Source organism: Macrobrachium nipponense, chromosome 7 (genome assembly GCF_015104395.2).
Source record: "Macrobrachium nipponense isolate FS-2020 chromosome 7, ASM1510439v2, whole genome shotgun sequence".
Taxonomy (NCBI): Eukaryota; Metazoa; Arthropoda; class Malacostraca; order Decapoda; family Palaemonidae; genus Macrobrachium; species Macrobrachium nipponense.
In genome coordinates, this window is record NC_061109.1 from 46,818,430 (window position 1) to 46,839,921 (window position 21,492).

Here is a 21,492-nt window from a genome sequence, read left to right on the forward strand (position 1 = left end):
TAATACAAACCATCGGTCCTTTAACAATAGGAAGACTCACTTCTTGGTGGGAGGAATCTGAGTCTTTTGATGAACAGACTGGTGTTCGTCCATCCCTGGAATGCCTCCCTGGTCGTAAGAGCGAGGGAGGGATCCAAGCCTCTGTCCGACTGATCGGGGTGTGCACCGCAGGATCAATGGTCAGACCTCTGGGCCGAGTAATAAGAGAGAGGCAAGCGTATCTCTTCGTACCAGCAAGCAAGAACTTGTTCCTGTTTGCAAGAGGCAACATAAAGTATGGGTTGTCTCAAGCTGGCATCCACTTCCTCCGCCTTGTTGGAGGAAGTGGTGGATATACGCTCCTATCCCTAGTGAAAGGGATAGGATGGGGCTCTGTTGAGTAGCTCACCTGCATCTTGTCCTTATCCAGCAGGGTGACGACCGTGTCCTCTAACCACAGGTAGAGGGGAAGAAAAAGATGGGAAGAGGAGCCAGTCACACTCTCATTCACTCATCCATTCTTACGGTCACACCAGGACTCGATGCTGTTCAGCCTGCGAGGGTCTGGGTTCGCTACACAACGTGTTGAGCAGCCACCACGGGTCCCAAGGAAAAAGATCCAAGGACCTGTGGGCAATATCCCGAAGGTAGAAGGAAGGGCATGTGGTCTGGTTGGACCAGACCCCTGCCTTCAGTACCTGCGCCACGGAGAAGTTCTTGCGGACAAGGCAGCATCTCCTTCGCATCGAAGGCGGTGAAGTCCATTAGGGATGGGATTGTGAACGACTCGAACCAATCGTCAGGGACCGAATGGGTTTCGTGAGTCTTCGCTACGAAGGTTCGGTAACGAAATCGAGCGTCACGGATCCCCATCCCCTGGATGCTTGACTTCGCAGGAGAAGTCATGCAGTTCCTCAGAGGAAAAGAAGGAAATAGTCGCATGACCTATCCCTCTTCTCTACTTCGGTGATGTCCAGTACCCATACTGGTCTGTCCGTTTGCCACGAAGTCTCTCGCATCCTCCTATCCCATGCAGCGAAGTTCTCGGTAGTGGATAGGACACCGACACTCCATGGTGGGTGTCGATGGTATGGGTACTGTGACAAGCTATTAAAACGAAGTAATGATTGCTCTGTAACAACCGAACTAAGTCAACAGCGTAGTTCGTAACTGACTCGGGCGCTCTGACAGCTGCCGACTGACTGCGTTCGGTAGGAGGCAAGTTGTCCAAACATCCGAGTAAGTCACGTGACCTTCGCCTTTAAAGGGTTATGCCGAGAGACCAAACAAATAATGTATTTGTTTGTCACCAATGCCGGACAGCGAGGTGATGATTCTCTTAAGGCATGTGCCCAACAGGCGAAAGTCAATTGCCTTCTAGAGACCGAGGTCCCTGAAGGCAAAACATCTCATGGTTGTTGAATCTCAGCTAAGGAGAAACAACACTATGTACCATTGAAGACGAAGGTAGATATTGAAAGCAACCTACGTCTTCACAGACGAATCGAGAGAAGGATTCTCAAGATTCATAACTGTGCTTACAAATGACTGAAAACGCTAACCGCTATTTCATTGCTGTCCGGTGAGAAGTCGTAGTTGCAATGAAAGCGGGGCGTTCTTCAGTAATGAAAACACAGGGGAAAGCCGCCTGAAGAACTGCTTCTCATGGGCTGAACATTTGGAAGTAGAGCTGTCAGGTCGGAGAGTAGGCGATGTCTTCTGACACATCTTGTAATTCGGGTTGAACAATGAACAATTGTACACCTACGAATACGAGATATTTTGAAGACAAACTCAGATGTCTGCAAAATCATTCGCATTATCGCAGTGCGATGCAGCGGGAGACTTGTATAGACTTCTGTTACCGTGCGGTAAACAGAAAGATGAAAGAGTCCAAGAGATATCTCTGTTGAAAATTCTCGCAATGTCGAAGGCGATGGAATCTAGCGTCACAGCAGTAGATGGTCCTTCATTATTGCGAGAATCCCCGTTAATCAGAGACCTAAGTCCATGATTGTTGGGCAGAGATACGGTTCGGTAGTCAATCAAAGCAGGGGAGAGAGAGACATAACTGACCGTGCATCTCGGAGGCCCAGCTGATACTGAGCTGCTATCAGGCAATTCAATACGCAGTAGTTGAGCCTGAGCTCTCGCTGACTCGTCATCCTGAGTTGCCAGGTAATCCATTATTCCACGAAGGAATGCGTTCGGCTAGAAACTACCGAGCATAAAAGATATGCTCGAGCAATTATATTTAGGCGAAACGAATTTCGGTAAATATAAAAGTTGAAATGGTGTTGTCGTGACAAAACCATAAGTATATAAAATTGAAACTGAAAACTCCTGGGAGGTTGCAGGCAACCCCGAGTTGCAGTTCAATTAGAATACTTCTCTTCTAAGTCGCAATCCGTAGATTAACTAGGATATGCGCCTACCCCTCGGACAATTCAACTGCTTAGTAGAATCATGTCGCGAGGTTAATATACGTAGTATATTTGTAGGATTCTGAACAACGATCTCCATCCTAAATTCTTTCCTTCAAGAAAACAAAATAAGGATTGGAGATCGACCGCCTTCGATCTCTATCAAAGAGAGTGAAGGAGAAGTCTTCCTCGAAGGAAAGCTTCAATGGTGAACAGAATACTAAGACGATAGTTCAAGCCAAACTGGATATTCCCGTCCGATCTTCTCTATTCCAGGTTGGTCGCCTACTGTGAGATAGTTTCTTTCAGCAGCAGTCTTCTTCCCAATGCTAGAAATTCCAGGAATTCGAGCATAGGCGAGGTTCCCGATTATCGTGTAACATATCGGGGATTCTCGTCTCGCTCACTTTGGACCGTGGTCTCGCCTAAGTGTTTGGAGATCGTAAAAAACTCGAACACTCTGAATCCGCTAGAAATTCCGTAGAATTCTAAGCAGTCTGCGAAACCCCCACCGAATTCGTCAAACGATATCGGCTGGTGGTCCTCTCGATTCCCGTCGAAATCGAGAATGGGGCAGGATCCCTCCTCAACGACCGGGGCTTACGTCAGGTAGGACCCGAAGGTCCCCCCGGTAGCGCAGTCCCCAACGTGGGATCCTACAGAGAAATCTCTGTAGGATCCCTCCCCTTTCCCTCGTAGCCGTAAGGAGAGAGGGAATGGGGGAGGAATTGGATACTCGCTCGCCTTCCCAGTGGAACTAGCAGTTGGAGAAGAGTAGGAGCAGCCATCGCCTTGCGGCGATGGCCTCTCAGAGTCTGGGAAAACGTATCGTCAGGAGAAAACGTTTTCCCGCGGAGGGTTACGAACTCTCACTGTAGGTAAGGGTCTGCTGCCACTGTGAACGTCATCTGGGTGGGGCTGATCGACACTGACAGGAGAGAGCCGATACCGTCCTCCGACTCATTCCAGTCCTCGTCGAGGTCGAAACCTCTCAGGAGGACCGAAGGAGTATTTAAATACGGTGTCCGAAGACACGTAGAAACGCCGCTGTCGCAGTAGAAGAGGTGGAAATAGCTTGATCGACCGGCCAGAACTGAGAGAGCCCTCTTGTCCGGAGACGAGAGACTCTGGTTCGAGACAGAATCGGCAAGCTCCGATCGCGGCAGACCCACCGTCGGTTTGGGTTCCCTCTCGGGCCCCAAAACGACTCGAGCAGAGACGTGGGCTCTGCTGGTGGGAGCGGCAATCCTTCCGCAAGGTCATTATGCTGACGAATCAGCTTAATGACTTCTGCAAATTCCTCTGTATCTCGGGAGTAACCGCGTCTTGCGGAGTAGGACCGTCCAGTCCCTCCAGCAAGAACAGATCCCGAGATACTCCTCCTTTAGAAGGAGGAACAGCGGCAGACCCCTGACGGTCGCCTCCAGCTACTTGCGCGTATGTCCTGGTCGGTCCTAGAACCGTGCCTGGTCCATACGGCGTCATAGCGGGATCGCGAGCGGCGCACCTCTCGCGATCACTCATAGGTACCTCGCTCCTCCCGGTGTAGCCCGAGGAGGTTGAAGGTACAGGAGAGGCAGACCTGACGCTCCCCCCTAGCTCGCTGGCAGGACCAGCGTGCTTGGAGGGCTGCTGCTGATCGTCAACCCGCGGTGGCGATCGAGCAGCAGGCCTAGCCTTGCCGCTCGCCTGGGGCGAGAGGCTCGGCTGAGAACGTCGGCGCTGATCTCTAGCGTCAGGCGAGCTGTTGCTGGTTACCGTCTCCGCCCGGTCCCGATGGGAGCGGCGTCAGGTGACCTGCTAGGCTCGCTGTCGCGGTGAGACCGGCGAGCGTCCTCTCGGCGCGTCGGCGAGCCGCTGGTACCAGCCGTGGCTGGTACCGACGGCCGCGGGGACCCCTTCCTCGCCTCAACCCGTGGCTGGTCAGCGACCGTCACGTCAACCCGAGCAGCCAGCTGGTCGCTGCGAGAGCGTCCACTGGCCTGGCGAGAGTCGTCTGCACGACTCTCGCCAGTCTTCTGCTCCGCGCTTCGGTCTTGACGGCGAGCGAGCTCGGGTGTCAAGACTTTGGCTGGACGGTCTCCCGCGGGAGACCGTCCACTCGGTACTTCTCGCTAACGAGAAGCCGAGGCGGATCCTGGTTTAGCGGCAGAACCGCTAGAACCAGGCGAGGAAGTGCCAGCTGAAGCTGGTACTCCTCTGGTCCCCGTCTTCTTCTCCTTGGTAGAAGAAGAGACGGGCCCTGTTCCAGAGGGAGCAGGAGGACCAGCAGAAGAGCTCCCCGAATTGCCGGAGCGAGACGGGCCCTTAGAAGGTCCCGAAGGAGCCTTCTTAGGGGGGAAAACCCGGGTTACCAGCTGGTCGCTGCAAGAGCGGCCGCTGGCCTGGCGAGAGTCACCTGAGCGGCTCTCACCAGCCTTCTGCTCCGTGCCGCGTCTTGGCGCCGAGCGAACTCTGGCGCCGAAACTTGGCTGCACGGTCTCCTGAGGGAGAACGTACACTCGGGATCTCTCGCGAACGAGAGACCGAGCCGGAACCTGGCGTAGCGGCATCGCCGCTAGCACCAGGCGAGGAAGTACCAGAGCTAACCGATACTCCTCTGGTCCCCGTCTATCTCTTCCTTACGGAAGGGGAGACGGGCCCCGCTCCCGAAGGAGCAGGAGGACCAGCAGAAGGACCCCCTGTCCCACCGGGTGGGACGGGCCCTTAGAAGTTCCCAGAAGAGACTTCTTAGGGGGGAAGGCAGCCTTCTTCTTCTTCTTCGGCTTATGGGCCTTAGAAGTCGAAGGGGAAGAGGCAGCAGCAGACGATGAAGACGAAGATGACAGCTTCCTCTTCTTCCTCTTCCTCGTCAGCTCACGCAGGACAGTCGTCAGGTCCTCCATCCAGGCCGGAGCCGGGGCTATTGCCGAAGCAACACGGCCCGACTGCACCTGTCCGGAAGGACCTGGGACTGGGGAAGACACACCGTGGGCAGGACAAGCATGGACAGGCTCAGGAACCAGGAGCGACAGGAACAGCAACCAGCTCAGGAGCGGCAGGAACAGCGGCAGCGGTTAGACCAGAAGGGACAGCCAAGCCAACAGCGGGAATCACATCAGCAGCGGGAATCACATCAGCGGCAGGTACGGCAGGCCCAGCGATCGCCTCGTAGAATCATCGGCAGCCAGCGGAACCTGGGTACTGGCGGCCGGTCCAGGGGCGAGCTGCTGGAACAGCAGAAGTCTGGGGCAGGCAACACGAAGAAAACAGGCGGCGGCGGCAACCCCCCCTCGGTACGGCGGCGGCCCTAGTAGCGGCAGACGGCGTCACCGACACAGCATGGGGAGTGTAGACCAGGAGGGGGGGAGCAGCATAAGCGGCCGTGGTAGTAGTGGAGACCGCCCCAGACCTCGCTAGACGCTGCAGCAGCCCGTGGATGCTAGGCACGCCCTGCCCCCGCGGTGGTCCATACCTGTCCAAGGTCGTCTCCCACGGATGTAGCACCTGCGGTAGCATAGATAGATTAGTAAGAGGGGTTCCCTCACGCACGGGGAGAAGACATGCCCCACCCCGAACGCAAGGAAGACCCCAAATACAAAATACAACGAAGAAGCTGAGCGGGGGGCAGGAAGGAAGACGAAGAATCGGATACCAAGGGAGTCGCGGGAGAGCTTTCCGACGACTTCCTGGCAGACCTTCGCTTCCCCTACCCCCGCACAGCAGTGAAAAGTAATATGAAAATGAAACAGAATACTGCCCTTGCGATTCACTTCATAGAACTTAAAGGGGAAAAGATCAATTCCCGGGTAAGAACGGAAACTTGATCCAAATAATATGATGCTATCATAAAATATATATGAAAATGAAACAGAATACTGCACTTGCGATTTCACTTTCACAGAAAATAATCGTAAGGATCAATTCCCGGGTAAGAGCGAAAATTGATCCAAATTAAATTTATGCAAATAAATAAATGAAAATGAAAAGAATACTGTATTGCGAATCCACTTTCATTGCATTTTATCATACAAAATAAAAGGCTCGTGCCGAGCGCAATCACGCTCTCGGTAACGAACGCACAGGGCAAAAATATAATGAAAAAAGTACTTACATTTTTCAATTACACACTTTCGCCCAAAATACATGACTCGGCGCAAGCGCGCCCGCCCTTGGCACCGAGACATAATTCAAGGGTTCAATTCATGAAAAGAGAGGAAATCGCCGCATCTACGGCGATAGCTCCACATTGGTTCATAATTAAGTAATGAAAATGAAAACAGTGTACTTACAGTTTCATTTTCAAGTCAAACAAACCATTAGTAGAAAACACAATATAAACAAAGCATACGACGATGAAGCGGGCAGAGAGCGATGACGAACACGTCCTTCACACCCGCGGTCGAAAGCAAAAGTGATTTGTTTACCTCCCAGTCGCGCGGCGCGCGACTGTCGGACAAGCAGTTAACTACCGTTCTCCCCTTGTTCGAAGCTTACGACCGTTCCAGCTGCCGCTAGCTACTTCCTATTGTTAAAGGACCGATGGTTTGTATTACGTATCGGAACAATTATAGTTTTATGCTCAGCTTCTGAATAGCAACACTTTAGATTGTTTGTTCTACTTCATTTATAATTTAGCTGAGAGCATTCTGGGAAATTGAAGTAACTCATAGGATTATCCCTTGCCATTTTGTTGCATGTTTCTTCTATTCTGCAATAATACCCAACTCTATTGTCTGCTCTCCTCTTGATCATTTTCTCGTGGTCACACTCTGGTGACCAGTCTGCTGGTGTTCTCTATCCTGATGATCATTCTGCTGGTGTTCCATTATTCCATTGTTTGTTCTGCTCTTTATTCTACTAGGGTTCTAGATATCTTTAATAGACCATTCCATTAGTGCTTTACCTAGCTGTTGTTCCAGTTTTTATAAGGAATCAGCTCCTATATAGGTGATTTACCATTGTGAGTTGTTCTATTAATGTTCCATCATTCTACTGTCTCATCTTCAAACTGTCCTATTTTGTTCCACTGCTCTGCTGAGTGTCCCACTGGTGTTCCACCATTACACTTGTTTCAGTGTTGTGCTGATACTTTTTTATAATGTTCTGCTTGTATCCCACCTCTTGAATATTCTACTTTCAATTAACCATTCTCTGACAGTTCTACCACAGATCCACAAGGTTTGGCAATTCTTTTTTTGTTCCACTGGTATCTAAACAAAGCAATATTCTGAATAGCCTATATTTTATGAGAAGTTTCACTTTTATGAGTACTATCTCTTCTTAACAACCCTCCCATTCAATCACCCTTCATATAATAATTTCAAAGCTTCTGCTTACCCAATAATATCACTGTAAGTAATAAATATTAACTTTAGTGTTCTTCCTAATTAGTTGCCACTTTTCCCAAAATATTTCCTTCTGCATATTGTTACATCTATTATGGGACCTATCTGCAAGTATTTTCAGCCAACTCATCAAACCATTACACATTTTCTTTGATGGAAGAAAACTGCAAAATAATAAATACTGATCAATAAAAATTTTCTCTGATGAACTCAACCAGAATATGAACATTCATTGATAGAAGGTATCCCACAACTGGAATTCAACCATTAAAATAATTAACCTGATGCCAATTAGTCTATGTATCCTCCTAAAGAGTATATTATACCTACTAAATACAGTGCCCTTACAAACAGGGTTAACATAAAATATCTCCAGTACAAACTAAATTATTCCATCCAATTCATTCTTGCTTCCTTTACAGGACACCAAGTTAAATGTCTTACTTAGACCATCCTCTACTCCTACAGCAAATAAACATTCTTGTCCCTCCCCCAAAAAAGTTAAAAATTAATCACTTTTACTTACGCTGTTTGACTCAGTGCGATTCTTGCGAGGATAAGCTACATTCTGTGCCTCGGCCTTTGTACCAAAAACACAACTAAGCATGGTAGCTGTTTGCACATCATTAAGTTTCAGGTAGTGGGACAACCTGTAAGATGAATCAAATATTACAAAGGCTTTCCAGAATCATAATATAAAAGGGTAAAGATTGCTAATCAATATATATAAGCTGCTCACATCAATCATACCATAACCAAATCACTGTCACAAACCTAGACATAGCCATTCTGAAGCTATACTAAAGAATAAAGATGAAGAATTAAAAGTGACTGCCCTCATACACGATTTGCTTCATCCTACTGCAAACAATTTTTCCATTTACTATACTATTTACTTTCTTCACACCCTCATTCTCTTTCTCTTGGTATTCCCCTTAAAAAAATTATTCTGTACGTATATATCACAGTTCATACAACAGAAGTCTCCTGAATACACACAGGAAATGTTCCACCTGCATATCAACATCAGGTGTCCTTTTAACCAGTAAGACTCACACCTGATAATAACCCCATCATAAAGAAAGACATCAGAATAAGCACTCATGGAAATGTACAACACTGCAGCTGAAGAATGAAGTCACTTCTCAACCAATCAAAATACAGGGAGTCTCCCGTTTATGATAAGAGGTTCCGTTCTTGAGCCGAAAATTTTTGTAAGCCAGAACATCATCAAACATCGAGTTATGGTTGTGCTCACAGCAACCTTACCTTTCGGTAACCTTTTAGAAATTTCAATGTAGTGTAATTACGGTAGTAATAACATTTAGGATAACATAATTTTCGTTTTTCATTAAGTGTCTAATACATATCACAAGATTGACCACATGTGCCACCATCATAGGGATTCCAGTCTGGTTCTGGCAAGTCGATTCCACCTTCGTCGTCAATATCATACAAATCATCTTCGGTTCCATCCACAGCATTTTTTAAATGATTTTTATGACACTTTCTATTTTCTCATTCCCCCTTGCTTTCATAACGAAAAACCTGCAAACATCAAGTGAGGCAGCACACAAAGCTGTTTGTAACTGTTTAGAACCATTGTCTTATGAACGATAATTATGTAAGATAATTATCATTCACTATTGTATTAGCAGTTGTTTGAGGAAAATGCAACCAAAACAATGCTGTCCCTATCATGAAAAACATGATATAGAATCAGCTTTGTTAAACCCACCTCTGATATTTTACTAAAGGAATGTATCTCTGAATTCTGAATTAAGTTCCATTCGGCAACTATAGAGTGATGGTATCACTAAAATGTGATCAGCTGATTATTTTAAGACTAAACAAATGCAAATGGCCCATCATTGCTCTATTCATATATTGTAGTACGATAATACATGAAATATGATTTCAGTAAAACAAGTTTTATTATAACTATCATTATTCTCAATACAACTATTATTTGACTTTTGCAATAATAGTCGTGGCCTGTTTCATTTAGACCCTTGTATTTGTAACATGTTTAAGAATGGCCTCAAAGATATAATTACAGACTTCAATAAAAGTTAGTTGCCTTAGAGATATCTCCGTTGTATATGTATGTTTAATATGTATTGTGAATATGTTTTTGTTTACCAAAGTTCTGAATAGCTGTCACCCAAAATAAACCTTTAATTGTCTTGTCCTTGTGTCTGAGCAGATCGACGTAATCTTTTTGTTTTTTTAAAAAATGTACCCATGTTTATGCTTGTTTGGGAAGGTTACTCATCTTCCAGGTGTGTCGGATTCTATGTACTAATCTCTTCATAATCCTATCTGTCAGTTATACGACCTTTCTTGTATTGTCAATTCCTCATGTAAGTCAGTTTATCTGCTGAGTAAAGGATGTCGAGTCAAAAGATCTTGCAGAAACTCTGTTGTTAATTTTCCTTCGTGGCTTATACCTTTATTAATATCAGCGTAACAATGCAACCGAAACAATGCTCTCTCTCTCTCTCTCTCTCTCTCTCCATTTTTATCAACTGCAATACTACTGATACTCCTCCACCCTCCACTAAAAAATTTCTGTTTTTAGAATTCTGAATGAAGCGATTATTGTAAACGTTTATTGAAAGACTGTTAAAATTATCAAGTTATTAAACCCTGCTGATTCTCAATGGTAGCTTCCATAAGTAAAAATAAAATAACATTCATATTCATCCCTCATGCAATGGAGATCTCAAGAAAGAATACTAGTAAATTAAAGCTGCAGGTTATAGCTGAGGCTGAATAAAATGAATAATGACCAGGCGGAAGTGATGTTTGGAACTGGAGAAATTGCACCTAATGTTTATACAATAAAGTTAATTTACAATAAAAGGTATCTCCAAATTATATCTATTCTAACAAATGAAGGCAATGAAGATATCGATAATACTCAAATCCGCCAAGATTTTGAGAATGTAAACAATATCAAGTGCAAATGATGTAAATGACAATGTTTTTATTCTGTAATAAATTAACAATATGATAATAGTAAATGCTGTAATTGGATACAACAAGCAATACAACCTTTATCTAAGTCATCATTATTATAAAATAGTTGTACGATTTAATTTTTTCTCAAAAAAACATTTCAATTTTGTAATTTAGAGTTGTCCTATGCTACAGATATGAGATAAATTCATGAAAATTTGCCATGACTTTTTACCTCGTCTTATCTAAAGGTCGTTTTATACACAGAAATATATGGTTGCCCACATTACACAAAGCATAATTTCTTCTGTAATTCCAAATTATAATATTATGTATAATGACTACCACCCACTCTAATTATAGTCCTTCACTATCACTGATTTTACCTTTTCTTACTATAAGATGTAATGACTGTATGATTTACAAGGGAAGGCTAAGTTCCCATAAAACTTTGGAATTCTAACCCACTATCTGCTCCTAACATAATTATAACACGTACAGTACTCTTTCTGTAGGAATCAGAAAGGTTGCAACTGTAAGTGGTGAAAAGGTTATCACACAAAGTCTTTAGATAGAGAAGGTTCTCATTTGGATGATGGTGATCAATAGTGCACCAACGGCTGCCTATAACAATGGTAATGGGTTTGTAGGGATACATATCAAATCTCATGAAAACTAAATAATTTCATGGAATCTCATTATATATAATCAAAATTGCTGACTTCCTGACCTCTGACTTCCAGTAACTGGATCATGATATGATATCTACTGCACTGTATTTAATTACAAATGAGTACAGATGAAAATCTACTTACAAGGAATCAACCAGTTTTCTTGCAAAAGGATGGTGACACCAAGGAAATTCAACATCTTCAATGCTACTAATTGCTGAAGAGGATGCAAGAGATGCAGTAGCTGCAGCTAGACTCCAAACCTATTTAAAAGGTAAACAGTATCTATCATGAGCATACATATTCATGAATACACAAAAGAAAAATGTCTTTAAATGAAATATTTGCTGCAGAGTCATTCCCAAAACTTCCTAATACTAAGAGTATTAAGGAGCTTTAGGATGATATATTAAAAGCAATCCTTGAAAACCTGATGTTTTTAAAACAAACATTTTAATACATACCCATTTATCATAATTAACCCTATTCTGCATAAAATAGATTCCAGTTACATATAGTACTTTTAAACACTGAAGGAAGAAAGTTTCCACAAGCAAGCCCATTCTGCAGTAAACAGTTTATTTAAAGACATTTTACTCATTCTTTTCTGGGCTCAGTTCGTGTCGCTGCGCGAAATATCCTTTAATCCATTATTTCTAAGGTAAATGTACTAACACATACCAGAGAATAAATAAAATAAAGAAAAGGTCAGTACTACTGACTCGCTCACCCTCCAAGAGGGTGTCGGTATGAACACTATGGCGAGTGAGACCACTACCACGAACCACTTGCCAATAGAAACCTCCCACTACAAAACCCCCACTAGAGGGGAGCCGACCCACAGAGTGGGCAGCAACTACTACTACTCCATCCTTTTCAGTTAGCGCACCGCGTACACACGTGCCCCTTTTTTGCTCTGTGTTTTTTGTGCCCCTATCTTGGATTTACTAATTATGGAGCGTGCAGCCATCGCAGCAGCTAAGTTAAGTAATCAGTTGTTATTGCTATTGGGTTTTTTCCGGCCTTGAGTCAGTATTTGCCGTTTTTTAGGTATAAATACAGGCTCTTGGTCGGAAGCATGGCAGCATGATTCTGCCTCGTGGCGGGTTCGTTCTTGGTCTTCCATACCTAGAACCTTCCCTTATTTCCTTACGCTCTATTATTAGTTATCTATTTTATGTTAGTGGTCCAGCCTACTGGGTTTATGTCATGCATGCATGTCTTCTTTACCTTGCGTAGGCATCTTCCATCCAGACCCTAGCCACAGCTCTTAGTATCGGCCCCGGCTAGCTTTGAGTGGTAGACTTTCTTTCGGGTTAGTCGTACACTCCTGGATTTTTTCTCCTACTGATTTATTTTCTTACTTTACGTTAAGTGATTTTTGATTATTTTATATGTTAGGTTAGCCTACGGCGTCTGGCGTTTCACGTAGCCTAGGTTCTGTTCTGCCTTGGTATCCACCATTATTGCTTCCGCTCTTCAGTTCGGTTGCTTCTGTATAGCATCTCACTGATTAGTTGGTTGCTTTAACCTAGGCTATTGACCACGGAGCAGCCAGGCGCCTGTCCAGTCACCTTACCCTCCTCCCGCTCTTCCATAGGGCCGGGGGGGGGGTAGGTCTGTCCTCGCTCGCTCCACATACCCGTGCCTGCCTCCCTCTCTCCCTAGGCGGAGGGAGTAGGGGGGGCTGGACAGACCCAGGACTGGACCTGACCGTTATCTCGCTTCACGGCGCGCTCGGATGACAAAGGGGGGGGGGACTGGCCTTCCCCCCTCCGTCGTTACTCCGTCGCTCCGTTGCTAGCTCGAGTCTGTTTCGCCCTCTCGCTCTTTCCCGGCTTACTGGTGCTCTTTAATTTACCGGAGCTCCGGCATCCACGTGGAAAGGTGCTAGTTCACCCTTGCGGGCGGACTGCAGGCGTACATTTGGTCTTTCCTACCACCACGTCTCGCTGATATCGCGACACGAACACCGCCGCGCACCGGATTTATTCCGGTACGTTCTAGGGCTTTAGGTTTAAGTGTTTAGTATTTAATTTAAACTATAGTAAGTTTAATTTAAGCTACCTTAAGCCAAATCCCTCCGTTACCTACGTTATCACACCGGATCTCTCCGGGGTTCTAGCCTATTCAGGCGGTAAGGGAGGGGTTATGCCCAAAAAAATTTTTTCGCGCTCCGGCATGCAGCGGAGTTCTTTTAGCCTCTAGCCTGTAAGTGATATCCTTTACGATGCTCATGTATCTTTTCACTTACAGACCACCAACTGTGAGCATCCAGGATGCAATGCCATGCTCCAGGACCCCTGTGGGCATGAAGTCTGCAGATCCCATGCTCCATGCGCGACTCCGCACGGGGATCTACAAGCCTGGTTTCACGAGACCTGCACCATTTGCTACGATCTGGTCAGCCAGCTCTTGGACGGGGTAAGTATTCCCAACTCCGTTCGCTAATCCCTACAAGGTTATAGTTCTTAAGTTTAATTTTAATCGCTTATTTTAAACTTAAGCGTGTTTTATATGGGATCTCGCATCCCCTATGTTTTTAGACTAAGCCTATTACTTAAGTTTTAATCTTAAGTTTAAACTTAAAACTAACAAATACCCTCTCTTCCAGGCTCCCGCCGTTAGAGACACCGCCCTGGCAACCCTGAGGGCTTGGGTCGGCGGTTTCGGCAAGAACGCCGCCAAGGGACAGCCCTACATTCTGGAGAAGAGGTTGGCTGTCCTAATCTTCCCCGGCGGCAAGTCAACGGGTTACGTCGACCCGGCAGAGGCAGCCCCGACTATGGCGGCGATTCAGCAACAGCTCGCCGCTTCATTGAGTGAACCAGGCCAAGATATCTCGTCGGAAGTCGCGACACTTGATCTGAACATTGAACCAATGGTAGGTGTTGACGACCTGTTGGTCGAGGTAGGTACGTTGGACGCCCAAGGGCTTCCCTTGGGCGCCACTGGGTCTTCTACTCCTGCTAACTCTCCAGCTTCCTTCCAAGGCTTTACAGGAGCTGAGCTCCGTTATACTTCTCCTGATGCTTCCGTAAGACCTAAGGTCAAGGGACAGAAGGTTGTGAAAACCCTAAGCAAGACGTCGTCGTCGTCCAAAAAGACTTCGTCGGCGTCAACATCTCGCAAGTCTCCGGCTACGAACCCCGGAGCAGAGAGGTCTAGAGCTTCTGGGTCCGGCTCCAAATCCTCAAGGAGTAGGTCTTCCAAGGAGAGACCACATACTCCGGCGGAGTCAGCCGTTTCTCCCTCTCCCCTTTAGTACCTGTTCAGAGTTACCCAACCACCTCCGCAGCAGCTCCGGCTTTGGATCCCAATGCTGGTCTGTTGCAACACATGGGGGATTTGGTCGGTTCTCTCAAAAACAGTATGGAGCAGATGTTCTCCCGGTTGTCCGACAGGATCACCTCCCAGGATAACATCATCGCCGAACTTAGCCAGGCTCCTCTAGCTACTCCCCCACCTTTCGGCACAGGTATGGCTCAGCTTCCACCTCATGACTCTCTGCCTCCGTTCTCTATGAATAACCCCTGGAGGGTGGCGTCATACGCCCCCTTCCAGGACGGGCTTATTTCCATTCCGGAGTGTGGTACTCGAAGGATTGAGGACTTCGAGTTCTACCCGGAGGGTCTACAGCCACCGTTCATTGGCTACGCCAGACTCACTGACGCAGCCATGACTAGAGATGACAAGGTCCCGAAAGAAACAGTCCTCTACTCACGTGACCAGGCTCAAAGAGAATGGCTCAGGTGTTTAGAGGACATGGATTGTTCAAACACGAAGATTCAACCTTTTAAGAGTCCCTTCACCATTTTCACAATGGAAGAAGGAACTCCGCTTCCCTTCCTTACCAAAATAGCTACGGTCACTATCCCAGCGGCCCAGAAGGGGGAGTCGTTACCACAGCTAAAGGAAGCAGACCCCACATCTCCTTTGCTTCCCTCACTCGGAGAATTGTGGGAAGACCTGCCCAACACTTTTTCGGCGGGCAAACTCAAACCAGACTGTGCTATGGATCAGTTTGGTGAGAAGCTGCCTAGACTTCCGGACAGCCTCATTCAGGCGGAGTTTGAGGCCAAGACTAGGCTAGCCAGGTCCATTAACACCATGGCCATGACGGAAATGGCTACCAATTTCTTACGGTTCCGAGCCACTCTTTAAGCTTCTCACCAAGTCACTGACACAAACGGTTCAGTCTGACTTGTTTGAGTTCGCCACAGCCAGAACGAACTGTCGGAAGCATGTCCTCCAGGAAGCAACTATTCGGCATGAACCGAATAAGTTGCTTTCATCAAACATCTGGGGAGCAGACCTCTTCCCCGATGCAATGGTAAAGGAGGTCCAGGCGGAAGCTACAAGGCTTAACCAAAGCCTTAAGGATCGTTGGGGTCTCACTGCAAAGAGACGCCAAGACCAGGCAGCAAGGGGTAAGGCTCAGAGGAAACCCAGACGTTTCCAGCCTTACCAAAAGAAACAACAACGCTTCGCCCAGCCTGTTTCGGCTGTTCCGTTGGTGCAGGCGGCCCAACCCTCTACCTCCAAGGCTCAATCACAGCCTATCTATGTGATTTCCCCCCAGCCTCAACCTTCCACCTCTTACGCTGTCTCCCCAGCCTTCAACCAAGTGTTCGAAAGCCAGGCCTTTCAGCAGTATGACCGCTCGGGTAAGGGAGGCAGAGGTAAGCGGTCCTTTCGTCAGAGAGGATCAGGAAGGTCCCTTAATAGGGAAAACACTTCCGGGGAGGCCGCGGAGGTTACCAACAGCAATGAGAACTTGAAGGTAGGAGGGAGGCTGTTTCTCTTCCGGCACCGGTGTGGATTCAGCTAATGGGCACAAAGTATTGTGTCGAAAGGCCTGGGTTGGAGTTGGGTTGCGAACCCGCCCCCACCCAGACCTTTCCTTCAACTTCCATCAAAAGAATTGACGGAGTATGCGGAGGACCTCCTTCAGAAAGGAGCAATAGCGAGAGTCAACAGATAAAAATTTCAAGGGCGCTTGTTCAGCGTTCCAAAGAAAGGCTCACAAAAAAGAAGGGTAATCTTAGACTTATCCGTTTAAACTTGGCCATTCGCTGCGACAAGTTCAAAATGCTCACCATCTCGCAGGTGCGGACCTTACTTCCCCGTGGGGCCGTCACCACCTCTATCGATCTTACAGACGCATACTATCATATCCCTATTGCAAGACACTTTCGCCCTTATCTGGGCTTCAAGATAGGAGATCAAGCATTCTCCTTCAAGGTAGTTCCCTTCGGTCTGAACGTGGCACCCAGGGTGTTCACGAAGTTGGCGGAAGTGGTCGTCCAACAACTGAGGGCGCAGGGGATCATGGTAGTAGCGTATCTCGACGATTGGTTAATTTGGGCTCCAACAGTCGAGGAATGTCGCAAAGCCACACTGAAAGTAATCCAGTTCCTGGAATATCTAGGGTTCAAGATAAACAGGACAAAATCAAGACTCACTCCGGAGTCAAACTTTCAGTGGCTGGGCATTCAATGGAATCTATCCTCCCATACTCTGTCGATTCCATCAGCCAAGAGAAAAGAAATAGCGAAGTCAGTAAAGCAATTTCTAGGACACAAACTTGCTTCAAGGAGAAGCCAGGAAAGAATCCTGGGTTCACTCCAATTGCATCAGTGACAAACATCTTGATGAAAGCCAAACTGAAAGACCTAACCAGAATCTGGCGCTCACGAGCAAATGTCAGGTCCAGGGACAAGTTATCATCAGTCCCACAGATTCTGCGAATCGTCTACGCCCTTGGGCAAAAGTCAAGAACCTGTCAATATCAGTACCCCTTCAGTTTCCTCCTCCGGGGATTACCATCCACACAGACGCTTCATTAAGCGGCTGGGGAGGATATTCTCAGTTCAAGAAGGTTCAAGGAACTTGGTCACCCCAGTTCCGCCGGCTTCACATAAACGTACTAGAAGCGATGGCAGTGTTCTTGACTCTGAAAAGGTTACGTCCGCCAAAGAACTCCCACATAAAGCTAGTTCTGGACAGCGCAGTGGTAGTCCATTGCGTAAACAGGGGAGGCTCCAAGTCACGTCATCTGAATCATGTCATGGTAGCCATCTTCTCCCTGGCGGACAAATTCAGTTGGCACCTCTCCTCCACCCATATAGCTGGAGTGAGAAACGTCATAGCAGATGCTCTATCCCGCTCAGTTCCTCTGGAGTCGGAATGGTCACTGGACAACAGTTCGTTCCAATGGATTCTCCGGAGGGTTCCAGGTCTACAAGTAGATCTATTCGCATCCCAAGCGAACCACAAACTCCCATGTTATGTGGCCCCCAACCTGGACCCTCTGGCCTATGCCACGGACGCTCTTGTCCATAGATTGGAACAACTGGGAGAAGATTTATGTCTTTCCTCCAGTGAATCTTCTCCTGAAGGTACTGAACAAACTCAGGACGTTCAAGGGTCAAGTAGCTCTAGTAGCCCCAGACTGGCCGAAGAGCAATTGGTACCCTCTGATGCTGGAACTGGGTCTTCGTCGTCCTCTTCGAATTCCCAATCCAGGCTCTCCCAGTCAGTACAAACGAAGACTGTGTTCGCTTCCTCAGGAATTCTCAAAACCCTAACTTTATGGACTTCATGAAGTTTGCGGCTAAAAAAGATGCAGATATTGATCCACGAAATATTCTTTTCTTGGAATCTGATAAAAGAGATTCAACTTTGAGACAGTATGATGCTGCAGTCAAAAAGTTGGCAACCTTCCTGAGAGAATCAGATATTAGAATCATGACAATCAATTCAGCTATATCCTTTTTCAGATCTTTATTTGAAAAAGGCTTAGCAGCTAGCACTATTACGACAAACAAGTCAGCCTTGAAAAAGATTTTTCAACTCGGGTTCAACATAGACTTGACAGATTCTTACTTCTCGTCTATTCCCAAGGCTTGTGCTAGACTTAGACCTTCAGTGAGGCCTACGTCAGTATTGTGTTCTTGAATGAATGTTCTAAAGCTGGCTTCAGAAACAGACAATACGACATGTTCATTTATAATGCTCTTAAGAAAAACTCTATTTTTATTAAGCTTGGCTTCAGGAGCTAGAATTTCAGAACTGTCGGCATTATCCAGAGATCCGAATCATATAGAATTTCTTCCCACAAGGGAAGTTCTACTTTCTCCGGAACGTAGCTTTTTAGCAAAGAATGAGGATCCTTTGATGAGGTGGGAACCGTGGAAGGTTATACCCCTTCCACAAGATGTTTCTCTTTGTCCAGTATCGACCTTACGAGCCTTTCTGTCCAGGACTTCCTCATCCTCGTCAGGTCCTCTCTTTAAGAGAGAAAAAGGTGGTACTTTATCTATTAAAGGTATCAGGCAACAGATCCTGTACTTTATTAAACAAGCCAACCCTGATTCCTTCCCTAAAGCTCATGATGTCAGGGCAGTTGCCACCTCAATTAACTATTTCCAACACATGAATTTTGATGATTTAAAAAAGTATACTGGATGGAAATCACCGACAGTATTTAAGCGTCATTACTTAAAGTCCTTGGAAGCTCTGAAATTTTCAGCAGTTGCGGCGGGTAACATAGTTTCCCCCGACTCTGCTTAATCTTAAGTTGAAGATCCAGTTCTCCTTTCTACCTACCTCATTCAACAGTTTGTCTATACCTACCATGTTCATCTACGTTTACCTTGAGTCTTAGCTGCTCTTATGATGGTACAGTGGGTGCCCCTTATTTTTTTGCTAGGGTCACTCACAATTGATTGTATATAATGATCTCTATGATGTGGTCCCCTTATTTTTATGCTAGGGTGACACATCTTATTGACAATGGTTACGGGTTTTGTATACTAAGTCATATACATTTCTTTATTATATTATATCGAAGTTTGTTCTAATTCAATTTATTATTATAATTGCTTTAATTACTTTGTACATATTAAACTATACACAGATGTTAAGCTCAACATATTCCATGTAAGCCCTGTACATACATGTTAAAATTTAAGTAATTTAAGGAATATACTAACTTTAAGTTAATTTTAAGTAATATTTCTATTCTGTATCATTGTGTATATGTATATTTCTTAGCAATTATATTTCTTTATTTTATTTTATGTTTTATTGAGACCCTTTTTTATCTGTTTTATTTGTTTCTTTACAATCTTGTGCTATTTCTCTGGTACGATTTCGCGCAGCGACACGAACTGAGCCCAGAAAAGGGATTTTGACGTAAGGAAAAATCTATTTCTGGGCGATTGGTTCGTGTCGCCAGCGAATTCCCACCCTACCCATCCCAGCGCTCAAGATTGTCTGCTAACTTCAGGATGGCCACCAGAGGCGCAGCAGTCGGCAGCATGGGATGGAGTAGTAGTAGTTGCTGCCCACTCTGTGGGTCGGCTCCCCTCTAGTGGGGGTTTTGTAGTGGGAGGTTTCTATTGGCAAGTGGTTCGTGGTAGTGGTCTCACTCGCCATAGTGTTCATACCGACACCCTCTTGGAGGGTGAGCGAGTCAGTAGTACTGACCTTTTCTTTATTTTATTAATTCTCTGGTATGTGTTAGTACATTTACCTTAGAAATAATGGATTAAAGGATATTTCGCTGGCGACACGAACCAATCGCCCAGAAATAGATTTTTCCTACGTCAAAATCCCTTTTTTATGTAATGTGGTATTTCTCATGCTAATTTGAATTCATCTAGCCTTTGTGCTGTTTATTCCTAGTTAATGCTTTTTCATGTTCTTTTCAAAGTTGTTCACCTATGCACATAAATACTTTCCCTTCTTTAGTATGTTTAATGTTTTGGTGAGTTTAACCTTTTTGTATCTTTTTGCTTCAGTCAGAGTTGTCTCCTTGCATTGCCAATTTTTTCATGTATGAGATGTTTCTCTCTTGATTTACATTTATTCCTCATTGTCATCTTGTAAAGATGGCTTTTGTCAAAGAATTTTATTACATCTCCATATTCTGTAATACACAGCAGCTTTGTCTGCCTCTCAAGTCTTGTAAAGAGTGGTATAGTTAAGAGTGGTATACTAGTGTACAGTTGCCAACTTCCTTCCTATGAAAAAGGTATTGTGCAAGAGTTTTTCACACAAGTCTTGTCCCTTCAATCTGATACCTCCAGCTCATTAACATCTTGTTGATGATGGCAGTGAGGTTTAGCTCACTGTCTACTACTCCTCTCTCTTCTGGGCCCTTGGTGCAAATGATATCTCCTCTTGCCTGGTTGTACCTGCATTTGATCCCCCTGCTGAACGGTGTGGAAGTGGTGTGGACATCCATTTCACTTTCCTTTTAGGGGATTTTGAAGAAAGTCCTGGAAAGTCATCCTGAGACCCTGTGAACTCAGCCTGTTCAGAACCTCACGGATCAAACAAAACGGAGGGAAGGCATACACCTCCAGGTTGTCCCAGGGATGTTGGAATGCATCTTCTGCCAATGCTAAAGGATCTAGAACCACTGAACAGAACACCTCCAGCTTCCTTTTGTAGTGTGTCGCGAAAGGTCCAGCATGGGTCTCCCCCAAATCTGGAAAAGCTTGTCTGCCACCGCTTGATGAAGGGACCACTCTGTGCCTAGGATCTGATCCCGGCAACTGAGTTTGTCTGCGACCACGTTCCGTTTCCCTGGGATATACCTGGCTGAGAGCTCTACCAAATTGCTGATTGCCCACTGGTGAAGCTCGATGGTCAAGGCGTGAAGTTGATGTGAAACCAGGCCTCCATTTGTTCACATAGGCTACCACCGTGGTGTTGTCCGACATGAGAACGACAGAATGACCCTTTACCTTCCCCTGAAACTCCTTCAGACCCAGGAAAGCTACCTTCAACTCCAAGACATTGATATGTTGCTGCTTGTCCTCCAAACTCCAAACGCCTGAAGCGATGAGGCCGCCTAAGTGCGCGCCCCAACCTGCGAGGGAGGCGTCCGAGAACAGAAGGAAGTCCAGAGGGAGAGAGCGCAGAGGGACACCCTTCAACAGATTCTGGTCATCCAACCACCAACAAAGGTCTTCTCTCACTTCCAAAGACAGAGGAACCATAAACAGGGGAGAGTCCCCCGCCAGACACCAGAATTCTCCCAGTCTCCATTGCAGAGACCGAAGATGAAGACGCCCATGAGGGACCAGCTTCTCCAAGGAAGATAACACTCCCAGAAGA

General features: G+C 46.0%; 1 protein-coding gene across 5 annotated transcripts in view; it reads right to left on the reverse strand.

Moving 5' to 3' along the window:
* The window catches only part of LOC135217454 (GATOR2 complex protein WDR59-like), a gene marked incomplete in the record, with an annotated part of 356,363 nt that overhangs the window by 125,700 nt on the left and 209,171 nt on the right, over window positions 1–21,492 (reverse strand). For all 5 annotated transcript variants that reach the window (XM_064253332.1, XM_064253330.1, XM_064253331.1 and 2 more), the window contains 2 exon segments: window positions 8,256–8,379; window positions 11,506–11,624. In XM_064253332.1, coding sequence (XP_064109402.1) covers window positions 8,256–8,379; window positions 11,506–11,624 — 243 coding nt within the window.